General features: G+C 37.5%; 1 protein-coding gene across 5 annotated transcripts in view; it reads left to right on the top strand.

The window, feature by feature from the left end:
• The window catches only part of LDB3 (LIM domain binding 3), a 118,762-nt gene extending 106,558 nt beyond the window's left edge, over positions 1-12,204 (top strand). For all 5 annotated transcript variants that reach the window (XM_084289741.1, XM_084289740.1, XM_084289742.1 and 2 more), the window contains 5 exons: positions 2,896-3,196; positions 4,426-4,606; positions 7,304-7,424; positions 8,849-8,964; positions 10,973-12,204. In XM_084289741.1, the coding sequence (XP_084145867.1) occupies positions 2,896-3,196; positions 4,426-4,606; positions 7,304-7,424; positions 8,849-8,964; positions 10,973-11,062 (809 nt within the window). In that variant the 3' untranslated portion in view covers positions 11,063-12,204. The remainder of the gene's footprint in view (positions 1-2,895; positions 3,197-4,425; positions 4,607-7,303; positions 7,425-8,848; positions 8,965-10,972) is intronic.
• The last annotated feature ends 11,298 nt before the right edge of the window (positions 12,205-23,502 follow it).

Raw genomic sequence — 23,502 nt, forward strand, 5'->3', positions numbered from 1 at the left:
AAATCTTTACGTTACTATATGAATCTTTAGATTTTTTTATTCTGGAAGGAAAATATCCATTGACAGTAAATTAAGAGCTGATGAGAAGAATTTCAAATTCCTCAGTAGCAAGGAATCAGTTTTTTTCTGTGGCTGTTAAGAGACCTCTTCTACAACTTTCCCAGGATAACAATAGTCCTATTGTTTCTCTCCTACTATGAGAGAATCTGAGGGCTCAAAGAAACCAGGTGATAGAGTTCGAGTTACTGAATTATTTAAAGTATTCACTCTTGAACAGTTCAGCATCAGCAGATAGAATACTGATATTCTGAGAAGCTGTTCTCTGACATACTGAATGTTAGTGCTTGCTAGCAGCAAAGAGCATCTCTTATCTGCTGCATATACATGTATGTTGGAAGACTTCAGAAGTACATAAACATGAAAAGTGAATTTATATGGCAGTAGCTGCTAAGAAAAAAACTGTTCATAACAGATTAGAGATATAAGACAGATAATAATTCTCTTTTAATAACAATAGCTAAAATCTCATAGTTAGTGAAACAGGTCTAATGTATGGCAATGAAACTATTTTAAAATTATTCCAGCCTGCTCACATGGAGAAAATGTGGTAATAAATCCACCCTTTAAAATGAAATGATAATGGCTGAAAAGTTAGTTAACTATGGAGAGATCAGAGCAGTTACAAATGCCCAATATTTGTCATTTTTCAATAATTCCCTTGGCATCTTCTTTTAGCAACTGTGAGAAGAAAAAAGAAAAAAACAACAACAACAACAACAAACTGTTGCTTTCCTTTTACAGTGACAAGTGGAAAAAGTAGTGAAAAAGAAATAGATGAAGGTAGAGAGAAAGACAAAGACCCATCCTTCAAAGGAGTCTAGATTAACTTGAATCTAGATAAGTCATATGCTGTCTACAATGGGTAGAATAAACAAACGGGGAAAAGTCAAACAGAACATTGATATTATGAGATGTAGGGTGAAAAAGTGGAAAACTTACTAAAGACGATCATTAAACAAAACAAACAAACAAAAAAGACATAAAAATGGCAGCTGGCCTGCATTCACTTTTGGATCTCTTTATTTGAATATCTGACCATTTTGTTAGGCCCTCTGTGGTATACAGTGTCTTACTTTGCATGAACGAGAATTGGCTCTTGGGGGAGGGAGAATCCTTTCATAAAACTGAGTGAGCTAGAAGTCACCTTATTTAATTACAGAGCCTCATAGGTAGGAGCCTTTTGAACTCACCAATTAGAGATGAAATATTGCCTTCTAATTTTGCCTAGCTTAATACCATAGTATATAAATAGCAACAGCCCCAGGGTTAAAAGAGATTGGATATAAACTCTCTGTTCTGAAATCTTTAAATACTGTTTACCATTCCCAAGTGAAAAAAGAAGCCTCAGGCTAAGGTGGGATACAGTTTTATGAAACAGAAAAATTGTTGATGCTGTTGTATAATAAAGTTTTATCGAGAAAGTGCATTAGATTCAACTCTGAACTCAATAAAAAGAATAAAATGAGAGATCATGAGGGCGATCCCAGTAGATTCATCTATATCTACTTCAAGCATGCCAATAATCAGCGCATGTTATTCTATGTGGTAGAGTGTGAACTAATGGAGGAGTGTTAAGTAGAACATAATCTTATCACCACTTTATTGTCTAGAGAGATCTGTCTGCATTCTGAAACCTTTTCTTGCTCAGAAAAGCTTTCTACCTGCAAGCCCCTTAAAATTATAAATCTTGTATCTGCTCATCACTTTATTGGCACTGTGATTTACTGTGCAGGAGACCTGGCTTCTGTTCCCAAATCCCCACTCTCAGATTTAGGCAAAACACTTCAACTCTCCAAGCTTCTGTTCCTCCTCAGACTGACAATCCTTCACTTGTTTTCTTTGCAAAGGAAAAACTGCTTTTAGTGCTCGTGTACTTGGCAAAGTGAGGCAGTTTCTCAGGCAGTAACTTCAGTCCTACACAATGCTAGATCTGATGTTTTGAAAAGAGCAAGGGCAAAGGGAAAACTCAGTATGTACAGGCTCTAGCTTCTGCTTATTTTTATGCGATAAAGCTCCACCCAAGATTAAAGCCTGGTACATACAAACACAGAGGAGAGGCAGTCTCTGCGCTGAAGATTTTATCTGATTGTCAAAGGGTGGAAGAAAGGAAGTATAATATTTCTATTTTATACACGGGAACTGAGGCACAGAGATACTACACTTCGCTCAAAGATATACAGGAAATCTGTGGCAGAGCCAAGAACAGAGCTGAGATCAGTTATAACCACAAGCCTGGCCTTCTTCTAAGTGCTGCTGCCTTTGTCTTGCTGGTCATGTGAGCTGAATTCGCTCCCTCACTGTTGCTTCCAGTGCTCTCTATCTCTGTGCTCCGTGTGAGCCTATTTTTCTTCAGAAAATAGGAGTATAACTTTCTACAAATGATAAATAATAGTGACATCTGTGGAAAACACTGCATTTTAATGAATATAATGAGATCAAAATTTCAGCATAACTTCTTATTGAAATTATGGGGAATTCTGTCCAAAACTTCATTACGTGATCTGCTCTTTCAATTTTAAACCTGTCTTAAACACACTACACAGCAGCCTTCTGAATTATCACAAAATTCTCATAGCCATTCCTATTAAAAAATGAAGAGAGATCTTTGAAAATGATTTCCATAAAATCTGTAAAAGCCAGAAGGCAAACATTTCTATAATGCCCATGGATTAAAAGCCAGTGATTGGGCTGAAATCCTTGGCTTCGGTCCAGAATTAATGAATGATAATGGGACAGACCATAATTAATTGTCATCTGAAGCTTTGGTTATTGTTTTGCTATTGGAAGAGAAGACTTTAAAATACTTTTTGGTTTCTTTTGGCATGCTTAAAACAGCACCAGCACCAGTTCATTCCTACACCCCTGCCAACACTGAGCCTGCAAGCCGTCCTCCCTGGGTAACGGATGACTCCTTTTCCCAGAAATTTGCACCTGGAAAAACCACCACCACTGTCACAAAGAACATCCTACCGAGGGGTGCTCCAGTACCATCTCCTGCCTCAACTCCTGCTTACCCATCTCCAGTTTCAACTTCTTCCCAGGCTCCTGCAGTAGCCCGGGGAACAATTCAGAGGGCTGAGCGTTTTCCAGCCAGCAGCCGAACTCCTCTTTGTGGGCATTGTAACAGCATAATTCGGTAAGGTCATGAGGTTTTGGAGAGGGATGAAGCAGAAAAGAAAATATCACAGGGAGACTGGTTATTGTATGTTAATATATAGTACCAGAGCCTAAGACTCAGTTAAATTACCCAGCAGGGATGTCTGTTGTCTGCTTCATTAATTTAACATTTCCAGAACTCATTTAGCTATTGTGTGGTTCACTTTTTATCACTGCAAAGTTATACGTGCTAATTGTTTGTTTCACGGATGCTGTGGCAAATCACTGTTTTTTAAACAAATTTCTGGTTCCTACAGTAGTCCTTGAAGGAGGTACATACCACTATGTTGGGAGAGTTGGGGGGCAAGGGGAGCATGGTAGAAAAGGAATGAGACATCATTTTGGAACAGCAGCCAAATGTAATTGTTGCTTTTGTGTCTGGAGAAAGATAATGCCTACACTTTATTACCAGTGATTCATAGCATGCTTCTCCCTTCTCTCCCAATTCATTCTGCTGGACCAGTGCCCAGTGTTACCCTGTAGACTGCTAAGCAACTTGAAGTAAACCATGTTTAATGCAGTCTTACCCACTAAAAGGAGCTAGTTTTGTGATGTGGAACTGATGCTTGTCATCTTTTATATATTCTGAAATAAAAAGTCTCCAGTAATAAAAGAATGAAATCCTGATAGCTACACCTAATAACAATCGAGAGTAAATCACCAAAACCAACTTGTCTTCCATACAATAAAACAGCAAGTTGTCATCTGATAGTCTGACACTTCTAGTACATGCAGGATGCAGCAGTCTCTCAAATGAAAAGAAGGCAGGAGGCAAGAGCTCTTGTGAGATGTAGGTGGGTAGGTTTGGAGATTTGCCTGCCTTTTCATACTTACAAATAGTATCTTAATCTTCTGTCTTTACATACTTAGGTCTTTTCCTGTTGTCTTTGCAGCTGGTCACAAAGATCACTTACAGCTTTGCAGATACAAAAACAATTGACTACTTTTCCAACACTTGTTTATAAATATATGTGTCTATTATAAATATATTTATAATATATGTGTCTAAACAATAATGAAATATTTTAACCAGTTGGCAAAGTGTTTTAGTAATAATCTTGAAAAGTACCATTTCTGGTCAGGTTTTCTTTTAATATGTACCTGCATAGTTTTCCATTGTTTGTTACACATGGATGCAGTATCTAGCAAAATGGGTTTGTAATCAGTATCACTCAATACCTTTGCAATACAAATTATTTTTTTTTACAGGGGTCCTTTCTTGGTCGCCATGGGTCGCTCTTGGCACCCAGAAGAATTCAACTGTGCTTACTGCAAGACTTCCTTGGCTGATGTGTGCTTTGTGGAAGAGCAGAATAGTGTGTACTGTGAGCGCTGTTATGAGCAGTTCTTTGCACCTACTTGTGCCAGATGCCACACCAAGATCATGGGGGTAAGCAAGAGAACCATTTCTCCAGTTACATGGTTCACTGAAAACAGAAATAATTCAGACTGTAGACAATGAATTCAGATATTGTTTTCTTTTGCATAATAATTTCCTAGGCTGTTGATAATTTCAGAATGAAAAACATATTTTGTAACAAATTTTATGTATCCAAAATCAGGGATATTTCTGTACTTTATTCAACTCTTAGAATGTGTAATCCAATTACCATCTCTCAGGTGTAAATACATAACACTTTCTGGATTGTTCTTTGCTAATGAACATACAGCATATTTCTCTTATCTGTCTCTTCCTTATTTTTATGTAAGAGGGACTTGAATAGGGATGTTTTTATACAAGACTTAGTCTAAAGCTCCATGGAGAAGTCAGGAATCGTGAAGAGGCCGATTGCTCTTGCTGCACCTCACTGTTAGCTAACAACACAGATGCTGAGAGGGATTCTGCTGACCTCTTCTAATTAAGAAAATAAAGAGTAAATAAAAAGATCTGAATTCCAGTAAGGCAAAAATAGATGCCTCTTTTTTTTCTGAGTATACTCATGCCTAGATGCAACTAAATATGCTCTACACATACCGCAGATGGCAGTGAGGCTGGACTACTGCAAGATACTTTTAACATTGTGTTTATGCATGAAGTTATAGTGAAAATATGATAAGATTCTCTTAAATGAGGAAGCAAGAAGTACCACGCTGGTTTTTACTGCTTTGCTGTAATCTTTTGATATCTGTCTAAATAGTGGTATTGACAGAGTAGATGTTTTTGCTTTTCTCTGCAACTGCCAATTAGGGATGGCAGTCTTAGACATTTATGGTGAAGCTCTGGCTCCAACCAAGTCCTGTTTGCTGCAGCAGTAGGAGTAATTTTGCAGCAGAGTACTGACTTAACTTATCTAATTAATGCTGGCGCAAATCAGTTCCCCATTATGGATTTTCATCAGGAAAATAGCAAAGATGCCAGCTGCCTCTATTTATATTAATAAGATTTCTCAATCTGTTTTTTGCTTCTTAGCTCAGTGAGGTTCATAAATGGATCCAAACCTATTTATCAGTGATAACTGTTTTGCAAACAGTAACAGAGGTTAATGAATCTCAATGGTGATTCTCTAATGATCTATATGGTAACCATAAATTAGACAATTTTGTCTATTCACTGGATTGAAAGCATGGAAATAGATTTCAGTCCCTTTTGTCTTAGTCAATGGAGATTTAAAATTGCTCAAAAGAGAATCAGAATCTAGGTATTTAATCAGAAGCAACACAAAATTAGATGTAGATTCTCAGCTGCTTTAAATCAATGTTTCACTGAAGTTAACAAAGCTAAATAAAATTATTCCAGTTGAGCATCTGGTCCTTTGACATCTGGACAGAGATGCGCTGTCAAGTATACTCTTGGGCACAAGTACAACTGACAAATTAGCAGGTAACTATGCATCAGAGCTCAGTACAACAGCTTTTGGACTTGCAGGACTTCTGTATGACAATATAAAAATGAGTAGAGATTGCTCTGTACTGGATGGAAAAAAGAAACTGATAAAATCTGTTTTTTGTGCTTAAGGTGCATATTATATAGATAGGACTAAAAAGGGGGGTTAGTCAGAGTCTGGCTGATGACTCTCTCCATTAGTTCAGGTGAACATACACATTCATGAGTACTGTAAGCTGATACTCATGCCTGAAGTTGTTAAACACTTGCATTGCTTCCAATCATTTATTCCTATCCCATGTTATCCATTTCTTGTTGTTGGATAAACTTTTGTGTGGCTATGCACACGACTAAAGAACTGCTAAGGGTTAAGGTAGCTTGATAAAGAAAGGTCTGTTCCCTGGTTTAGTCACACAAATACTTGTTCATGAGCGTGGTATCTGTGTAGGGGAGGAAGAAGCAATTGAGCATGGTAGGAGTCTAAGGACATCCCATTTTGATGACAGAGACTTACAGTTGCTTTACAGTGTTTGCAATTACACAGAGCATGGCTCATAACAAGCATGTGTAAAAGTGTTTAAAAACTGTGACCTGTACACAATCAAGCTTTTTTTTTTTTTTTTTTTTTTTTTTTTTTCTGTAGAGAGTATCAGTTGTGGGGATTTTGCTTTTTTTGTGTGATGAACACGTGGCCTAGGAACACACATGCAGACTCTTTTAGACTAATCACATAAATTAAAATCTAAGAACTTTTTTTTTTTTTAATTTTCACATTAGTTTCTAAAGAGTTCTTGTGAGAGTCTTGAAGAAATGAGTACATAATCTAAGTTGCTTTGAAAACATCAGACTTAAATCACCTATCACTGGCATGCATTTCTTGGTCTTAGAGATAAAATTGTCCTTTACAACTTAATTAACAAATCACACTCTTGCATCGAAGAGTTCATAATGTTAAAACAATGGAGAAAAAAAATGAAATCTTTGTGCAAAGTATTTCCTGCAACAGCAGCTAGGCATGTTGATACAAACAGCTGGCTGAACTATGTTGTTTCTTTTTGGCAAATATATTGCTCTAGAAAGTTTGCAGTCCAATTTCCTCTCTCTTCCCAAAGGAACTCAGTTTATGTCACAGTAATTTCTTTTGAGGAAAGAAACTGGCTGATACAGAAGTTAAATGTTTAGAACATCTCTGCCTTGTATTTGTTCTTCAGTAGGTAGTTGCAGTGCATGCTAGTCTGCTGGAGATTTTCGTTTGTTTTACAGGAAGTGATGCATGCCCTAAGACAGACTTGGCACACGAGTTGCTTTGTCTGTGCCGCTTGTAAGAAGCCTTTTGGGAATAGCCTCTTTCACATGGAAGATGGAGAGCCATACTGTGAGAAAGGTATGGCAAACGGGACACTTCTGTTTAGTAATCATGTACTTTATGTTGTATGGAAGCAACATACGAATAAAGCAATTGCTGAATAAAATAAAACCGGCTACCCATCCAGAATGGATCTTACTTCCACTGCCTGCATATACAAATGATTCCTTCTTGGTATTTTTCTCCACTTTGTGATAGACTGGCAGAGTGCTGGTCTTTTTGCCTCTACGTTCCAGAGCACCTTACCTTTCATTTCTCTCCCTCCACTTTTGCTCCTGTCCCCCATGCTTTGCCTGGTAGATTCTATCAACCAGAAAGCTACATATTACAGGGGCAAGAAACTCTTCTGGTAGTGCTTCAATACAGTATGTGTGGTTTGCTGCCCCTATTTTCTCTACTACGCTGTTTTTAATACTTCTACTCACCCCTACAATTGATCAACATATGAAAAGAGCTCTGCCCAGATGTGCAACACATGGTAGTACAGATTTTGCTTTTTGAGTGCTGGAATAAATGAACTGATTCTTGCCAACTAAGATCAGAAAAGGTCAGGATTTCCAAAAGTATAGAAAGAGTAATATGGGTTAATAACTGGAGCTTGCCATGCAAGTGAGTTGCCTGACAGGGTCAGGAAGCAGGCAAAGGTTAAACTGGTATTCCCACTGTAAGCTCAGCCTTATCCATTTAACATGCTTCTGGCCTAGTTCTCTCTGGAGATGCAGTCTTCATGGTTGTGCAAATCAAGTTTTACATAACAGAGTAACTCCTAGTGAAGAATGAAAATCCTACAACATGACTGACTTGGTACCTACCCTTTAAAGTTGGAGGTTTTCCCATAGCCTCTAATTACTCTCAAAAATTCCATATATCTTTTGAGTTTTTGCTATTCTTTTCCAAGGCAAGGTAATTCCATATTGGACATGATATTCAAAATAAAAACGTATTAAGCAGCCAGTACGGGGTTTCTGTAATGTTCTTTCTTAATGCAGAAAAAGCATAGCATTTCAACATTAAATAGATGACATAAATCTACTCATGGAAACTTAAACTATGCTTCTACACCACCCTTAAAGTTAACGCTTACTGGCCATTAGGTTGTACTTTGTATGACCATATTTGCCCGTATAAATAGCTTCCACATACATTAAAGCTAATGTAAGACTAATGTGAGAAACATAACTTTGAATTTGATGCTTGTTCTCTGTGTTTGTGGTGACAGCTTGTAGTTCTGTACTGACATAGGGTGTTGCACTGAATTTGTATTTAAATAATGAAAAAAGCAGCTTAGAATTTCATTTGGGGAGGGGTTCGCTGAATGTAGTAAGAAACTCTGGGCAAAAATAATAAAAATTATTCGCTGGAAACTTTATTTCTCTTGGGTGTAATAAGATTATGTTAAAGAATTTGTTCTAAATTAATTGTTTCTGTTTGTTTGTTTCTAGATTATATCGCTTTGTTCAGCACAAAATGCCATGGCTGTGATTTTCCTGTTGAAGCTGGAGATAAATTCATTGAAGCCCTTGGACACACTTGGCATGACACCTGCTTCATTTGTGCTGTAGGTTTTATACCAAATACTATCTCATTTCTTTATACTTATGATAAAAGTTGTTAAGTAACATTAGAAGATCTGGAAGCAGAAATGACTAACATATGCCTGAGGATGCAGAGGGATTGAATTTCATTTTTTACTTGCAGATGGAGTGGAATGGGAGTCATTTCTCTTCTCCTCTGTAAACTTTTATTAGAATTATTAAGTTTGACCATCACAAGTGGGTGCTTTTTAACAAAGCATACAATTTTAGAGAGTCTGTATGTACCGTTACATATAGCACTATTTGCTATTATTCTTTCTAGTATTTACCAAATAAATATAAATCAGGATATAGAATAAATTAAAACCATACTGAAGAGGATAGCCATAATTTTACAAAGCAGCACAGTTTACAATTCCATTCAGAATGCTTGATGAAACTTGCAACAAGGAGTCTGTTTAGAGAGTGAACAAAATGAACAGTAATGAACAGAGAAGTTGGTCATGCTCTTCAGTCTGTGGTGTGCGTACAGCTATATAGTGTGGCTGTATTCCCACAATGCACACAAAGCAGTAAAAGCCATATGATAAATGGTACTTTTCATATAGATCTAATGCAGCTGTGCTGCTCCCCAGTGTATTGTTCCTAAGGTAGTAATAGTTCGAACATCTAATTAGTTAAAAATAGTATGTTGGCCACACCACAAGTGAGAATTTCTAATGTTTGTTAGACTTTAAAATTCAGGTTGAAGAGTAGGAAGTATAAAAATGTCCATAAATATCTTAGGCTAAGCTGGCTACTGGTCTTTCAAGGGTACATGAAGTGAGTAGCAGCACAATGGTGTTCTGTGAATACGGAAATATCTTTGAAATTCTAACATGGAAAGCAATACCAAGACAGCCATTTTCCTTCACAAAATAAGAGCTATTAGTCACTTATAGAAGACATTTTACCTGAACGCTTCCTGTTCTTTTTTGCTTGTTCATTTAACTGGATCCTTATGTATTTATTTAATTAGTAACCCAGTTTTTAGTAGAGGTGAAATCTGTTTCATTAATGCAGTTCTCACAGCTGTTTTTGCAGGAGCTAATTTTAGTTTCAGTCAGCTAAAAGTCATATGCAAATAAACAAGTGACCTTTTCTGATGTGCTTTTCCTTATATCCATTCACATGGTTTTCCTTTCACATGATGTGGCACATCACTAAGGTCTTAAGCCTGCCATAAGCATTTGGGACAATGTTATTGCTCCTAGATTCTGATGTACTGGCTTCCTTAAGTGGTTCTGGTTAACACTGACCTTGCAAGTGGTGTTGCAGTGCCCTGTGTGGGTATCCATACAGTTCCAGGGCAGTTAAAACTGATCTAAATCTGGGCTGCCCCGCCCTCAGCCATGCATTTTCACATGCTTTATGTCAACACTGGCACTTATGCAGCCAGGCAGTGAATTCTATTGGTTGAAAAAGAACCTGGTAAGAAGTAATTTGTTTTCAGTGCTATCATCTGTCTGAATGACTCATTCCTTGGTCACATAAACACCAATATTAGAACAAAGTACTGAGGGGAATGAGTATCTGTTGGTACCCTGGCAGGGTGGTACCCCTGGGACCATAGTAGCTAACCAGAGCTGTTAAAATTGTAAGATTGTACATTACAGGAATCAGAATCCAGGTCTTAAAGTCTGAGCCAGCTACATGTGCTTGAGTGTGCCACTATTTGTTGAGGTCTGCATAGGCACTATGGACATGTCATGCTGAAGACGGTTGGTCTTAATAGAAACTAGTGAACTTAGTGGATAGTGGTGGCAGGAAAATACAGAAGTGAGAGCTGATACAAACCAAGATCTAACTTCAGCATGGAGTAGGAAACCTGCCAAGGGAAATCAAATGTACTTCTGTATTGTCTAGACATAGTCAAAGAAACATGTGAGCAGAAAAAAAATACAGTTCAAATTGATAATCACATTTCTTTCTTTTTCTCTTTCTCGCTTTTTTTCCTGTGTGATTTCTGATTGTGTTTATTATTAATTCTAGGTATGCCATGTGAATTTGGAAGGTCAACCATTCTATTCCAAGAAGGATAAGCCACTGTGCAAGAAACATGCCCATGCAATCAATGTTTAAAAAAAGATTTGGAAGTCAGTAATGTTGGGAAAAAGTGATGACTAACTGGGCAATTACAAAGTTAATATCCATGACTAGCATTTCTCTTGGTAAAAGCTAGGAAGTTGACACTTCTGAAGTTTAATTTTAATCTCTTTCTTATAAGCAGAACATGCATTTGCATGGTTCATACAAAAACCTAATGAATAATCAAAAACAAAAGAACTAGTCAATTTGAAAATAGATTATTAGCTCAGCAGTTTGGAGAAATATTGACTAAAACCTGTAACATAAAATGTAATATAGAAATACAGTTTCAAATGAACTACCCACTGCGGTTTTACTGCTTAGACCACACACTAGTGTTTAAGAATAACAGGAAAAGTCCTTTTTTGTAATAACTCATTTTCTTTCCTACAAAGAATGAGTAAGTGCTACATGAATAATAATATGTAGAACCAAAGGCCATAGCTTTCAAAGGGAAATAAATAGGCTAGGGTTTTCTCTATGAAAAGTGTGTGCTATTCCATTATGTTGTGGTGCTACCTCATAGCATCAAATACTTTAGATTCTTTCCAAATAAGAAGTTTGCCTTGAATGCATATGTAGCTGGGAGTCTAGGAGACAATGACTAACTTAGTTTGAGAATAAAGTGGAAACAGAATTAATTATCTCCTTCCACACCGCCGTAAGATTGAGAAAAGCAAGTTGGGTCAACCTTGCTAGTGCACTGGGTTTTTACATGGGTGGTAGATACCTCACTTTTAAATCACAATGGAAAAGGGCATCTGGCTTTTCCAGCTTGCTCTTAAATTGAATGGAATAGGGCTGGCTGGAAAGGAACTATGGCTGTTAATTCAAAACCAGATTGCCTTTCCTCTTGTGGAAAAAAAAAATATGGAAAGTTGCTTTGGTTTCTAATTCCCATTGATATCAGTGGGAAATTGGAATCTACATCTGGATCTTCACATTGATTAACAATGATGACTCACTTCCATCTACTACAACTAGGAAATGGTAAATAGCTTGCAAAAGTTCCCTACTCTATCCTACAACTTTCAAGTTGCTCAAACGTTTATCAAACTTTTTTTTTTTTTTTTTTTTTTTTTTCAAAAGAGCAATACTTGTAGTACTGGTAATGATTTTGAATTTTTAATTTTAAACATCAATGACTTTCGCATTGGAGACAACAGTCTAATAGAAAGTGGAATTAAAATGGAAAGCCTGATGACTATTCAAGTTTTATTAATTTGTTTAAATGAGAATTGTGATTGTGTGTTGACAGCTTGTAGTACTGACAGTTTTGAATTAGTATTGGTGAGGCTGAGTTCTGTGGGCCATGTTCTGGTACCACCTGCAACCCTCTTGTACCTTCTGTTTTGAGTAACCAGGAATGACTTGGCATTGTCTGCCTTTTGCGTCCTATAGGTAATGCCCATTTTAAGAAAATAGGTCTTTTTAGTGATGAAAAATTATCCAAAGCTTTAGGGAGAAGTGGGGGAAGGAGGAAATAGAAGAAAATTGGGGTTCTAAAATATGAATTAAGTTAGCTTGGAGGCAGTCCACATCTTGGAAAAAAAAAATAACAACCTAAACTGCCTGTGGCAATTCTGAGATGTATGACCTGAGTTTATTCAGTAGGTATCATAGTTCTCACTGATCTTAGCAGTGATCTGATCTGGAGTGCTACTGGGTCAGATTTTTTATGCATGAATTATTCTAAAATTACTACATTATATGCAAAGCCTTTTGTTTTTCTATAGCAAACACATTTTCTGTTTTCAGTCAGTGCTGGGCTGCTGTAAATCTGATTCCATTGATCACGAAATCCAAAGCTCTGGGTTTATAATGTTCTCCAGAAGAATTAACTGTAATCGTGGAAATTAAATAATTCTCAATCGTATTTAACTTCATTACATACCTTTTTAAAACTGTGAGACAATTCTATATTTCCTTTTAATTTTTGAATGCCATGAACAAAATTGTATGAATTGTATTCTCTATTATTTAAGAGAATTTGTATCAGCATATTATATACTAAGACTGCATTGAAGATGCTCAGTAGGCACATTTCTGTGTTACCCACTGACTGAGACTAGTCTCTTACTATCATCAGACTCTCAAAACAGGGAGTCAGACTCCTTGACAGGACACAAAATACTAGGGCATGTGATGCCTCAGGAGTTTCATGATCTAATCTACGTGTGTGTCTCTCTCCCTCTCCACCCTCAATGTCCCTAAAAGCTCCCTCTTTGCTGTCACTGTGAAGGAGTTGTAAACTGTGAAGGTTGTAACTACGATTCTATCATAACATTTTGGAGATGGTCAGAGAGGAACAGCTGCAGCTTTGGTAGGGGTACAGTCTGTGTAGAGATGGTGGTAGGCTGCAAGGCTGGGACTGCTCCTTTCTTCTCCCTGTTTACACGGAGATTGACAGGTGAAGTGGCCCAGGTCAGCCTGTGAGGAGCTCAGGTGCACAGTGGTGTAGGACATAGGAGGACTTCCATCAGGGAGAAGTGAGGCTTGGATCAGAGAGGGCAGAGCACCCCCAGCAGCCAGAATGTGGGGGCTTGGGAGACCTCCAGCTGGGTGTGGAAAGGTGAGGCATTGGGGAGGTGGGGAAAGTCCTTACTGAAGCTGGGGCTGGAGGAAGGGAAGAGCTAGATAAGGCCAGTTGCACGAAGCTGACATATTAGATACTCAGGGTGGGGCAGAGGGTGAAGGGGAGGAATAGCTAGGCTGACTCGTTACAGCCAAGGAAAGGTCTTGTAGCAAGAAATTAGGGTACAAGAAGCTCACATACGAATTTATACAGAACGGGTTAGCAAAGAAGGTCCAGGATCCCACCTAGTAATTTTGAAGTCAGCAATGCAGAAGGGTGACTGCAATATGTGTAAGTATAGCTGAGCTAGCTTGTGGAGTCGCAACAGAGAAAATGCCGCAGCACAGACTTCAGTGGGAGCTGTACTAACTTGACAGAGCCCTGAAAATTTCCTTGGACAGCTAATCTGCACTGTAACGCATGCCCTGACTCCAGCTGGTGTCTGAGCAAGTGAGATTAAAGCTAGTTTACATATCACTGTGTGAGGTACAGTGATATCTCTGAGTGAAGAACAGAGATACCCTGAGGATTATCATGTAATAAATTTCCTGTTTTGACTTGTGCTGCTTCATAATATGGTCCAAAAGTAGGGAATCCACTTACCTGCCCTTGATATCTGTAATAAGATATATTTTTTGCACATATGCGAACCAGAAATTTGTGAATAGTAGTATAGTATTTTAACTTTCACAGGGGTAGAATCCCACCTAACTGCTGATACTCTTCTGCCACATCTCACCTTTGTGATATAGGGGGGAAGACGCATAGATAGATCTATAATTCAGAATAGGGCCCTGCAACAATCACTGAATACAAATGCTGTACAAAAATAGTGTTTGCAAGATGAATAATATGTACTTGTTTATGTTTTATGTCTTGTAACTGATGCCTGGGATAAGTCATAAGTTCCTCTAAATATTTATATTCATTCTAATTAACATGGGACTTTACATAATAAAATAAAGATCCTGGACCTCTGAATGTCAAATAAGAAGACCCATCTTTTATCTAATTAAAAAGTGTTCAGTTTCTTTTCAGTCAGAGGCTTCAAAAGTGATCTTAATGCTTTTTCTCTTTTTCTGCTGCTTTTGCAGAAAAGAGTAAATTAAACATTTCCAAAGAAAACTTTGCTTTTATTATCTGAAAAAAAAGCAGAACACTGACCTGACTTCTTTTTCATGTTAGTTTTTAGTGTATTGGATTCACACACGGCGCATTTCTAAAATTAATTTAAAACAAGGAAAAGTATTTTACTTTGGTCCTTCAGTGGTCAGCACTTTGAGTGAAATGTTTTGTTAAAGACTATTCATATTTATGTTTAATAATGTGAATGTCCACAGCACTGAACACACTTATTAGTGTCTAATGCTGGGCACACTAATATTTATTGGCAATACTTGTCTCCAGGTAGCAGATGTTAATTTGTTTAGTATTTATAAACATTGGAATTTGAAATGGAGTGATTTCTTGCCTGCAGTGATCATACTAGAAGTCTAGGTTTTATAAAATATTTACATGTTAACTTGATGCCACAAGTGCCCTTGCTTTTAGATACATATTTTTCTTAAGTTCCTAGTTATTTCAGAAACAAAATATAGCATGGTTTATGAGGTGTGAGTAACTGTACTCTGCATGGATTATCTGTGCCAACATGAATAAAACAGTCTAGTAATAAAAGAAATGTACAAATACATTTAAAACTTTATGATTTGGGTATATTTATTAATATGGCATGTGAACAACTGACAGCTTTCAGTCATGTAGTACTGATAAGAAAGCATATACAAGGTTGTATTCTCTACTTCAGATTTGAAAATAAAAGCATTGGGTTCAACTGTATTGTATGTCAGTCTTGAATGTTTTATTAACCAAATTATGCTGTTTTAAACAAATGTTAGTGTGCTTAAAAGATGCAGTGTATTAACAGTACATGTTGTAACTTAGCACGACTTGTATATTCACAGACCTTATTGTGTCAACAACTACTGTTTATAGTAACTTTACGAGGAATGGGTAACTTCTGTCTTGAGTTACATGGATGCATCTGAGAACAAAGTTTGGTTGCCTAAATTCAGGTGGGTGTTCTTCCGTTTCTTAGCAGAAGTGACTTTAAATAATATACAAAATGCTTTAAATGTTCTCATTGAACTCCAGTGCCAAAAAGTACTTTGAAATGAAAGGAGATCTTCGTATAGCAGCATGGTTTATTAGAACAGCCATTTTGTGCATTCCTAATCCACACCCCTCAGGCATGCGGTATTTTTTAAAGGTACAACTAATTATATTAAAGCTAATTAAAAACTTAGATAATAAATGGACAGACTTGGCTTTAGATGGCATTTCAAAGTACAGCATAAGGAATTGCAACTTTGCACACTCTGATTTTATTTTATACCATAATTTCTGTTTACAATGTGCCTAAGGTAAAACACAATTCATAAGAATGACTAGAACGTACCCAGTTTGCTGTCAGTTCTGAACTGCTGTTTTTCCAGATTGTCTGTTCTGACCTTTAACTTTGGCATTAGCCATTTGTGCCTAAACAGTGCACCACGATCCCGGGAGAGTTCAGCTGTAGGAAGTGGAAGCAATAGAGGCACAGTACTGTGCCAGCTAATAGGGTGCAAAAAAGTGAACAAAGTTCATTAGAGAAGGACGTGGTTCAAAATAGCTTGACAAGTGTTGCATTAAGAGCTTCTTAATAGAAGAGAGGTTATACTTTGCTCTGAAGAAAATGGTGATTTCAAAACTATAGGCTTTGGCATTGTTTTTCCCCCTAAATAATGAATCTTAAATTCTGCCAGTTTCTGTTGATTAAGAAAGAAAGGAATGTGTGAATGAGATTGCTGAAACCATTATTGAATACACAATGAAATGCTTTGTTCTCTTGGCCAAATCAGAGAGTTATGGATGAGATTCAGATTATATTCAGGCACAAATTCTTTACCGTATGCATATAAAACATGCCCTTAGATATCTGTTAAAAGTACAGTTCCTCCTCTCTCAGGAAGATTGGATCAAAAGAAAACAGAAACAAATGTATTAATAAGGACTGTCAGACTGAGTCACACAATTTTTCAGTGTAATAAGCACAACCTGATTTTTTTTTTTAGAAACTAACCCTTTGAACATATTTTTCCTTTAAAATTTTCCAGATTTTAACTGTGAGGGAATAATCAATAAATATACATAAAGTGTCATTAATACATCTTCCTTTACTGTAAAATATTTTATAGTCTTGCTACTTTAGAATTCAGATTATTTTCATTAATGACAAAGATGTGTTATGGGAATTCTGCTTACTATGTGCAGTGTTACCAAAAAAGAGTTGAGGTCTTTCTGAAACTGAAGTTATTATTTATTTTTCCTTTAATTACGAGATGTACATTAAAAAGAAAAATATAACTTTCAGTTTAATAAAAGAGATGGTCCTTGTGGAAGGAATACAACTTGCTACCAGAAAGCTAGGAAAGTTGCTGTTCTTTTGGAATGTTTTATTCTTATGGTGCATTATAGGGGTTGTTTTGGATTTCTGGGAAGCTTTATAAATATCTATATCCATAATTTCAAAGGCTCTTATTTCAGAAGAAAAGAAACATTTACAGTATTTTATTAATTTTAAGATCTAATCAAAGATCTTTTATTAGATTTTAAGATCTAATCAAAATTAATTTTAAGATCTAATCATAGACTGTAAAATAGTGTTGGGATCAAGGTTTAGCTTGGTTTAAAGACATCTTAATGCTGATGAATGCAACCATGCATAAATGCATGTATGGAACATGTGCGTGAATTGAAACAAGACTCGACTCAGAATTGCGTCTCTGGTTCCCTTTAACTGGATGCATTTTGTACTTGCAGTATTTCAGCCTAAATTGTTGGAGTCGTATAGTCCATTTACTATACACAGCATAATAATAAAGCATTAAACTGTATGCACTCAGAGACCTAGCTTTTGTTGTCAGGTATTTGTGCTTTATGAGAGAGCTCCTCTAGACTTGGCATGGCATAGGAGATGTGGGAGCAGAAAGAAGGGCACACTTTCAAGAATGTGGCTTCGTATAAAAACACACCACTTCAGATGACAAATAAGAACTTTATTTATGCATTATAAACAAACAAACAAACAAATACATTTCATAACCAGATGTTGTTCTGCAGTACCTAATGCCAGTGGTAGGCCTGCATCTTCCATGACCGTTTTTATTTTTCTTCCTGGAAATTCTACCCTGTGCTGATTCTGAGGACGTAATAAATTTGTCTATGTTTTCTGCACATGTGGAAACCTGAACTGACTTACTGTTACACATGCTTGCAAGCTGTGTAATAATTTGGGGTAGGAAGCAAAGTAATGTGCTGTGAAGTTAAGTGGAAATGTACTCAGTCTAATGCATCCTGGAAATACCAGATTTACTGAAATTTATTGTGGATACACAATATATATGACAGTTACCGAAAGTTTCTGCTTTACTGACTGTACATTACATAGCATCTATGCTACGCTGAACATACTTTTGGCCAAAAAATCATTGCAAGAAATGTGGTAGTCCTAGCCAGAGGGGTTCAGGTTCTAGCTATCATATCAAATATAGTGTACCTGAATCTAAACTCTTGTCATGGAATAATGACAGAGTACAGTTAGCTTTTCAGACAGTATTTCCACCAGCTGCTGCAGCAAAATATATGTGAGCCAGCAGTGTGCCCAGGTGGCCAAGAAGGCCAACGGCATCCTGGCTTGTATCAGAAACAGTGTGACCAGTAGGGCTAGGGAGGTGATTGTCCCCCTGTACTCGGCTCTGGTGAGGCCGCACCTCGAGTACTGTGTTCAGTTTTGGGCCCCTCGCTACAAGAAGGACATCGAGGTGCTTGAGCGGGTCCAGAGAAGGGCGACGAAGCTGGTGAGGGGCCTGGAGAACAAGTCCTACGAGGAGCGGCTGAGGGAGCTGGGCTTGTTCAGCCTGGAGAAAAGGAGGCTCAGGGGCGACCTTATCGCTCTCTACAGATACCTTAAAGGAGGCTGTAGCGAGGTGGGGGTTGGTTTGTTCTCCCACGTGCCTGGTGACAGGACGAGGGGGAATGGGCTAAAGTTGCGCCAGGGGAGTTTTAGGTAAGATGTTAGGAAGAACTTCTTCACTGAAAGGGTTGTGAGGCACTGGAACAGGCTGCCCAGGGAAGTGGTGGAGTCACCATCCCTGGAAGTCTTTAAAAGACGTTTAGATGTAGAGCTTAGGGATATGGTTTAGTGGGGATTGTTAGCGTTAGGTAGTGGTTGGACTCGATGATCTTGAGGTCTCTTCCAACCTAGAAATTCTGTGTGAAAAGAAGGAGAATACAACTGTATTTTATTATGTGGATGATGATTTTCTGCCATCTGTATTATGTAGACTGGTTTCTGCAATGGCAGCTTTTCTGAGTTGGCATTCTGTGGTTACTTTTCTATGACCCTGACTAGACTGAATTCAAATTTGCAAAGATTTTGGTTCAGTTGGCAGAATTTATCTGTGCTTCTGTTGAAGGACTCCACTATTCTGCCACAACACTTATTTTGTGATTTTACACATCTTATGGATTTTAAACAGGCTGGTGGTGTTAATTACACCTATGCATGCCTATGGTTAGGAGGAACATCCTGAGGGATTAAATTCTTAGTAGCAAATACAAAATCCCCCTTGTATAGACTTACATGGCTATTGGAGACTTCACTGATTTTCTAAGCCATCACAGAAGCTGCTCTCTGTTTGGAAGCACCCTAAGCAGAAAAGTTCAGTGTTACTAAAAAGTAGACAGTAAAGTTTGGGGGCAGCATATATCACTAGGGACCAGATTTGCACTATTTTGTACAACCTCAAACAGTCTTTGCTCTCACATAGCTCTCACCAGAGAAGAAGAAGGAAAAAAAAAAAAAGCGGGTAACAGAAATGCTGAGCTGTTACTACTGCTTCCTAACTCTGGTAAGACTCTTCATTCCATCCCCCTCCAGCTTCAGGAACTTTATTGGCACAGAAGGATATAAATTACATCTCTGTGTGCCAGCTTCAGAGAATCTGACCACAAAAACTTAAGCTGAGAAGATTTTTACTCATCCTGCTAACAAACAGTGACAAAGTCTTGTTTCTTCTGATCTAGTAACATTATAAGAAAAAGGAACAATCTTCAAGCCAAATGTTTGGTCCTTTCATTATTAAGTTCCATTACTTAAAAATGAACCATTGCTATTAAAGAGGGCACATGTGAAAAGAGTAAAGTTAGATATAAATGTAAGAGTGTGAAAATGTAAAGAGAAAGTGCCGTTAACACTACAATTAACCACCCAATTTACCCTTCCTTTATTCATCACAGGATAATTCATTGTAACTGAATTAATGGTGAAAGGTTCAGTAATAGGCCTTCCTAAGGAAACAGGAGCAGTGTATCAGGATATCCTTCTTCCGCCCCAGAGTACCAATACTTTCAATTTTATATACAACGGAAGCAATTAATTGTAACACAAAGAAGCACAGCTGCGTTTCCTGATGGTCACACGTGCAATACCTACTATTGTTTAGCATTTTGAATGTGTACACTGAGAGCTGTTTGATTGCTTTGAACATTTTATATTTTGGGTAGTAGCTTTTGAATTTATAATGGCATTTTAATATGCTACTATCTTAGATCCAATCCTGCATTCCTAATCAGGTAATGTTTTGCTGATGTCAGAGGGAGTTTGAACTGAATGAGGTATAGCTGCCAAATCCAGAGACTTGCAGACACAGGCCATTTCTCACTGGAAGCAAAGGAGGTTACAGATTGTTTGTCACGAGTTGTTTTTAGTTGCACGTGATGTTTTTTTAAACTTGTTCAAGTTCCCGTGCATATTCAAGTATCTTCAAGACTGAGGGAGAAAAGCCTAATTTCTGTGCTTTTAATTTCATTACACATTTTCAGATTAGGTGGCTGCTGTGACTGAAATACAAGCGTATCCTCTTCTTTTTGATTTAGTAGACCTGTATTATATTGTTTGTGCGAGAGTATGGAAAAAAGAGGTGAGAGTATTTTGCTGCATTTCTTCTTATTTACTGGTGATGCATTCATGGTTAATTATAATTACGTGGTTCATTTGTTTTGTATAGGATTCAGATCTCTTTCATTCTAACAACCTTGGAACACAACATTTTCAGTTCTGTAAATGTCCCTCTTTGTAAATCCCAACACTACCCACCATAGCTGCCAGCAACAAAGCTGCTTGAATCCACACCTCTTGAGGACAAAGTTATATGAAGACAGACTTTTTTTCTGTACTATAAAGAGTTCTCCTTGTTTAACAGCAGGCTAAAAAACATTTTCTATTTTAGCATTCAGTTTCTGTAGCTGAAAAGGACAGTGGTCAAGAACTGTATTATTTGTTAAAAAGGCTTGAAGAGATGAAGCTTCAGCATCAATAGGAGAAAAGTTAATATGATATGGTTTTGGATCTAAGGATTACCCAAACTTGTAAAGGAGACTAACAAACGCCTCCTACAATAAAAGGTAGAGAAACACAGATATATTAACATATAAATATTCTCAGAGAGAAGCTAATAATTAAAGCTTCCTTGCAGATCATTTGGCACTGCAGAGTGGCAGTTAATTCTGAATGTCATGTTAAAAATCAGCACTGGACTCTAACCCTAAACACTTAATCTTGTTAGAGCAAATGAAGACTTTCTAGATTTGATTTGCCTGCATATAGGGGAAAACATATTCCTAGCTCTCAAAAAAACAACACGAGAAAAAACAGAAACGCGAAGCTCAACAAGGCATAGAAAGGAAAGGAAAAAAAAAAAAAAGAAAAAGCAACAGGAAATTTGGTTCTTGACTGCAAAATGTCTCCTAGAGCACTTGTAAAATCAGGCAAAACACTCCCATTACTACAGCCTTTGGCAAGATGCAGTTGTGGTCCCTACTACACAGCTCATTAAGGAATCCGTTTGCATCCCACAGCAGCTGCCTAAGGCACGTCACAGGTACAGACAGCTCTTATGTCCTCCTTACTTGCTGTCTGCATGCACAAGGCTAAAGAAGAATCTGGTCGACAGAGACCAAGAGGGAACCCCGGAGTACACCAAGTGCTTCACTGTGGGAAGAGTTTCCTGTTTCCTCCCGCCTGCGCTCTGCACATTGAGCTGGCACTCTGGAGTCTCTCCCAGCGCTCTCCAGTCCTGCCACGTGCTTGGTTCCACATCACGCCTTTTGGGCTGAAGGTTGCACAGGGCTTGCGATGCTGATGAATACTTCCTCCTTTTTAATATCAGTGCTTCATGAGCAGAAAGTTTTGCAAAACATCTTCCCCCACAGATAGATTGATTCTGCCTTATCAAATTAATTATGCTTACATTTAAAATACTTAATACAACCCAAGACATGTCTAACTAATAGACAGCTCAATTAATCTATAATCAAAAGAATGTGTTTTCAAGTAAAACAGTTCTGGAAAAAGGCAAAGCCAAATTCACATCATTTAAAGTGAAAAAAATTGTGTCCCTGTCTGAAGGGTAATATTCTCTTAATATGTAACATGGAATATTTATTTTGGTAACAGTAACAGAGAAGCACTCATCTAATTGCAAACAGTTTTCAAAATTGCATTTGGCTCAGATTTTAGACATATGAATTCCAGAGACTGAAGTGAAGAAGGATCTACAAAGATAACGTCCTATCACATGGATGACCTTCTACCTATACATATGCCTTTGTTCTTAAAGATCTTATGATATTTAAGATTTGCAGTTCCCAAGTGATTCCAAGAACTAATAAGAAATTTCTGTAGAGGAAATGACAAAGAAAGCAGCTGGAAGGCTATCCAAAAATCATGATTTTATTTCTTTAATACAGCTCTTTTCATCCTGACAATCTTGAACTGCTCTTTCTGTATTTCATGCTAGGCTTCCACAGCCCATCCTGGCCAAATGTAGAATGAATACATGTTTATTTTCAGATTTTCAGACTGCAGTGTCTATGAGTGTTGCTCCATTAACAAAATAAATACCTCATGTTACCAAAACCTGACGTGTCCAAGTTTTTGCAGATTCCTAAATCCTGACCAGGTCACATGTCTGTTACTGATAACTAGCTGACTGGAACCCTGCATCTTTCTGAGTGCCTATCACCTGAAGTATTCGTCTTTGATTTAAACAGGTATCTCTACCTATCCCGCAAGGTAAACAGGGCAAAACAGATCAAGACAGGTTTGATTCTTCATGTTATCCTTGACAAAAATCTGAGGTTAAATTTTCACAGTTACTCTCATTAGGAGAAATACAACTAGGCTCTTGCATCACCAGGTCGAACGTCTCACACATCAGCATTGGCCAGCAATCCCCTTTTCTCACACAGTTGTATGACTGTCAGTGCGGAATTTTACTTTAAACACATTGTTTTCATAGTTTTGTTGTTAATCCATACATTTCAAAAAATCAGTTTATACCTATACAAAATTGGAACCATACTGTAAGTTCTGCACTGTTTTGAAAGATGCCAGTACTTTCCACACGATGTTTCATCAGACATCCCTCACAATCTTGCGATCCAAATACCTTTTAAGGTTGTTCTGATTCATCATTTTACATCAAGATTCAGCTCTGTCTCCTATAGCCCTTATATTATGATAACGTAGTTTACTTTTACTGAATTTATTTTGTGATTAAGACTAGTATTTACACAGCCCGATACTCCTTACCAATGCAAAAAAAGATACACTGGTATGGCAATGAAAACCTCATTCTCAGCAACATTATTTCTGACCTAACGGGCTATCACTTGAGTGATACCACTTCAGTGCCTGAGTGACTTAAAAAGTAGCAGCTGAGAGAGTAATTTCTGTGATTTGCAAATTTACTTATTA

Source organism: Netta rufina (genome assembly GCF_964035555.1).
Source record: "Netta rufina genome assembly, chromosome: 7".
In the NCBI taxonomy this organism is placed as follows: Eukaryota; Metazoa; Chordata; class Aves; order Anseriformes; family Anatidae; genus Netta; species Netta rufina.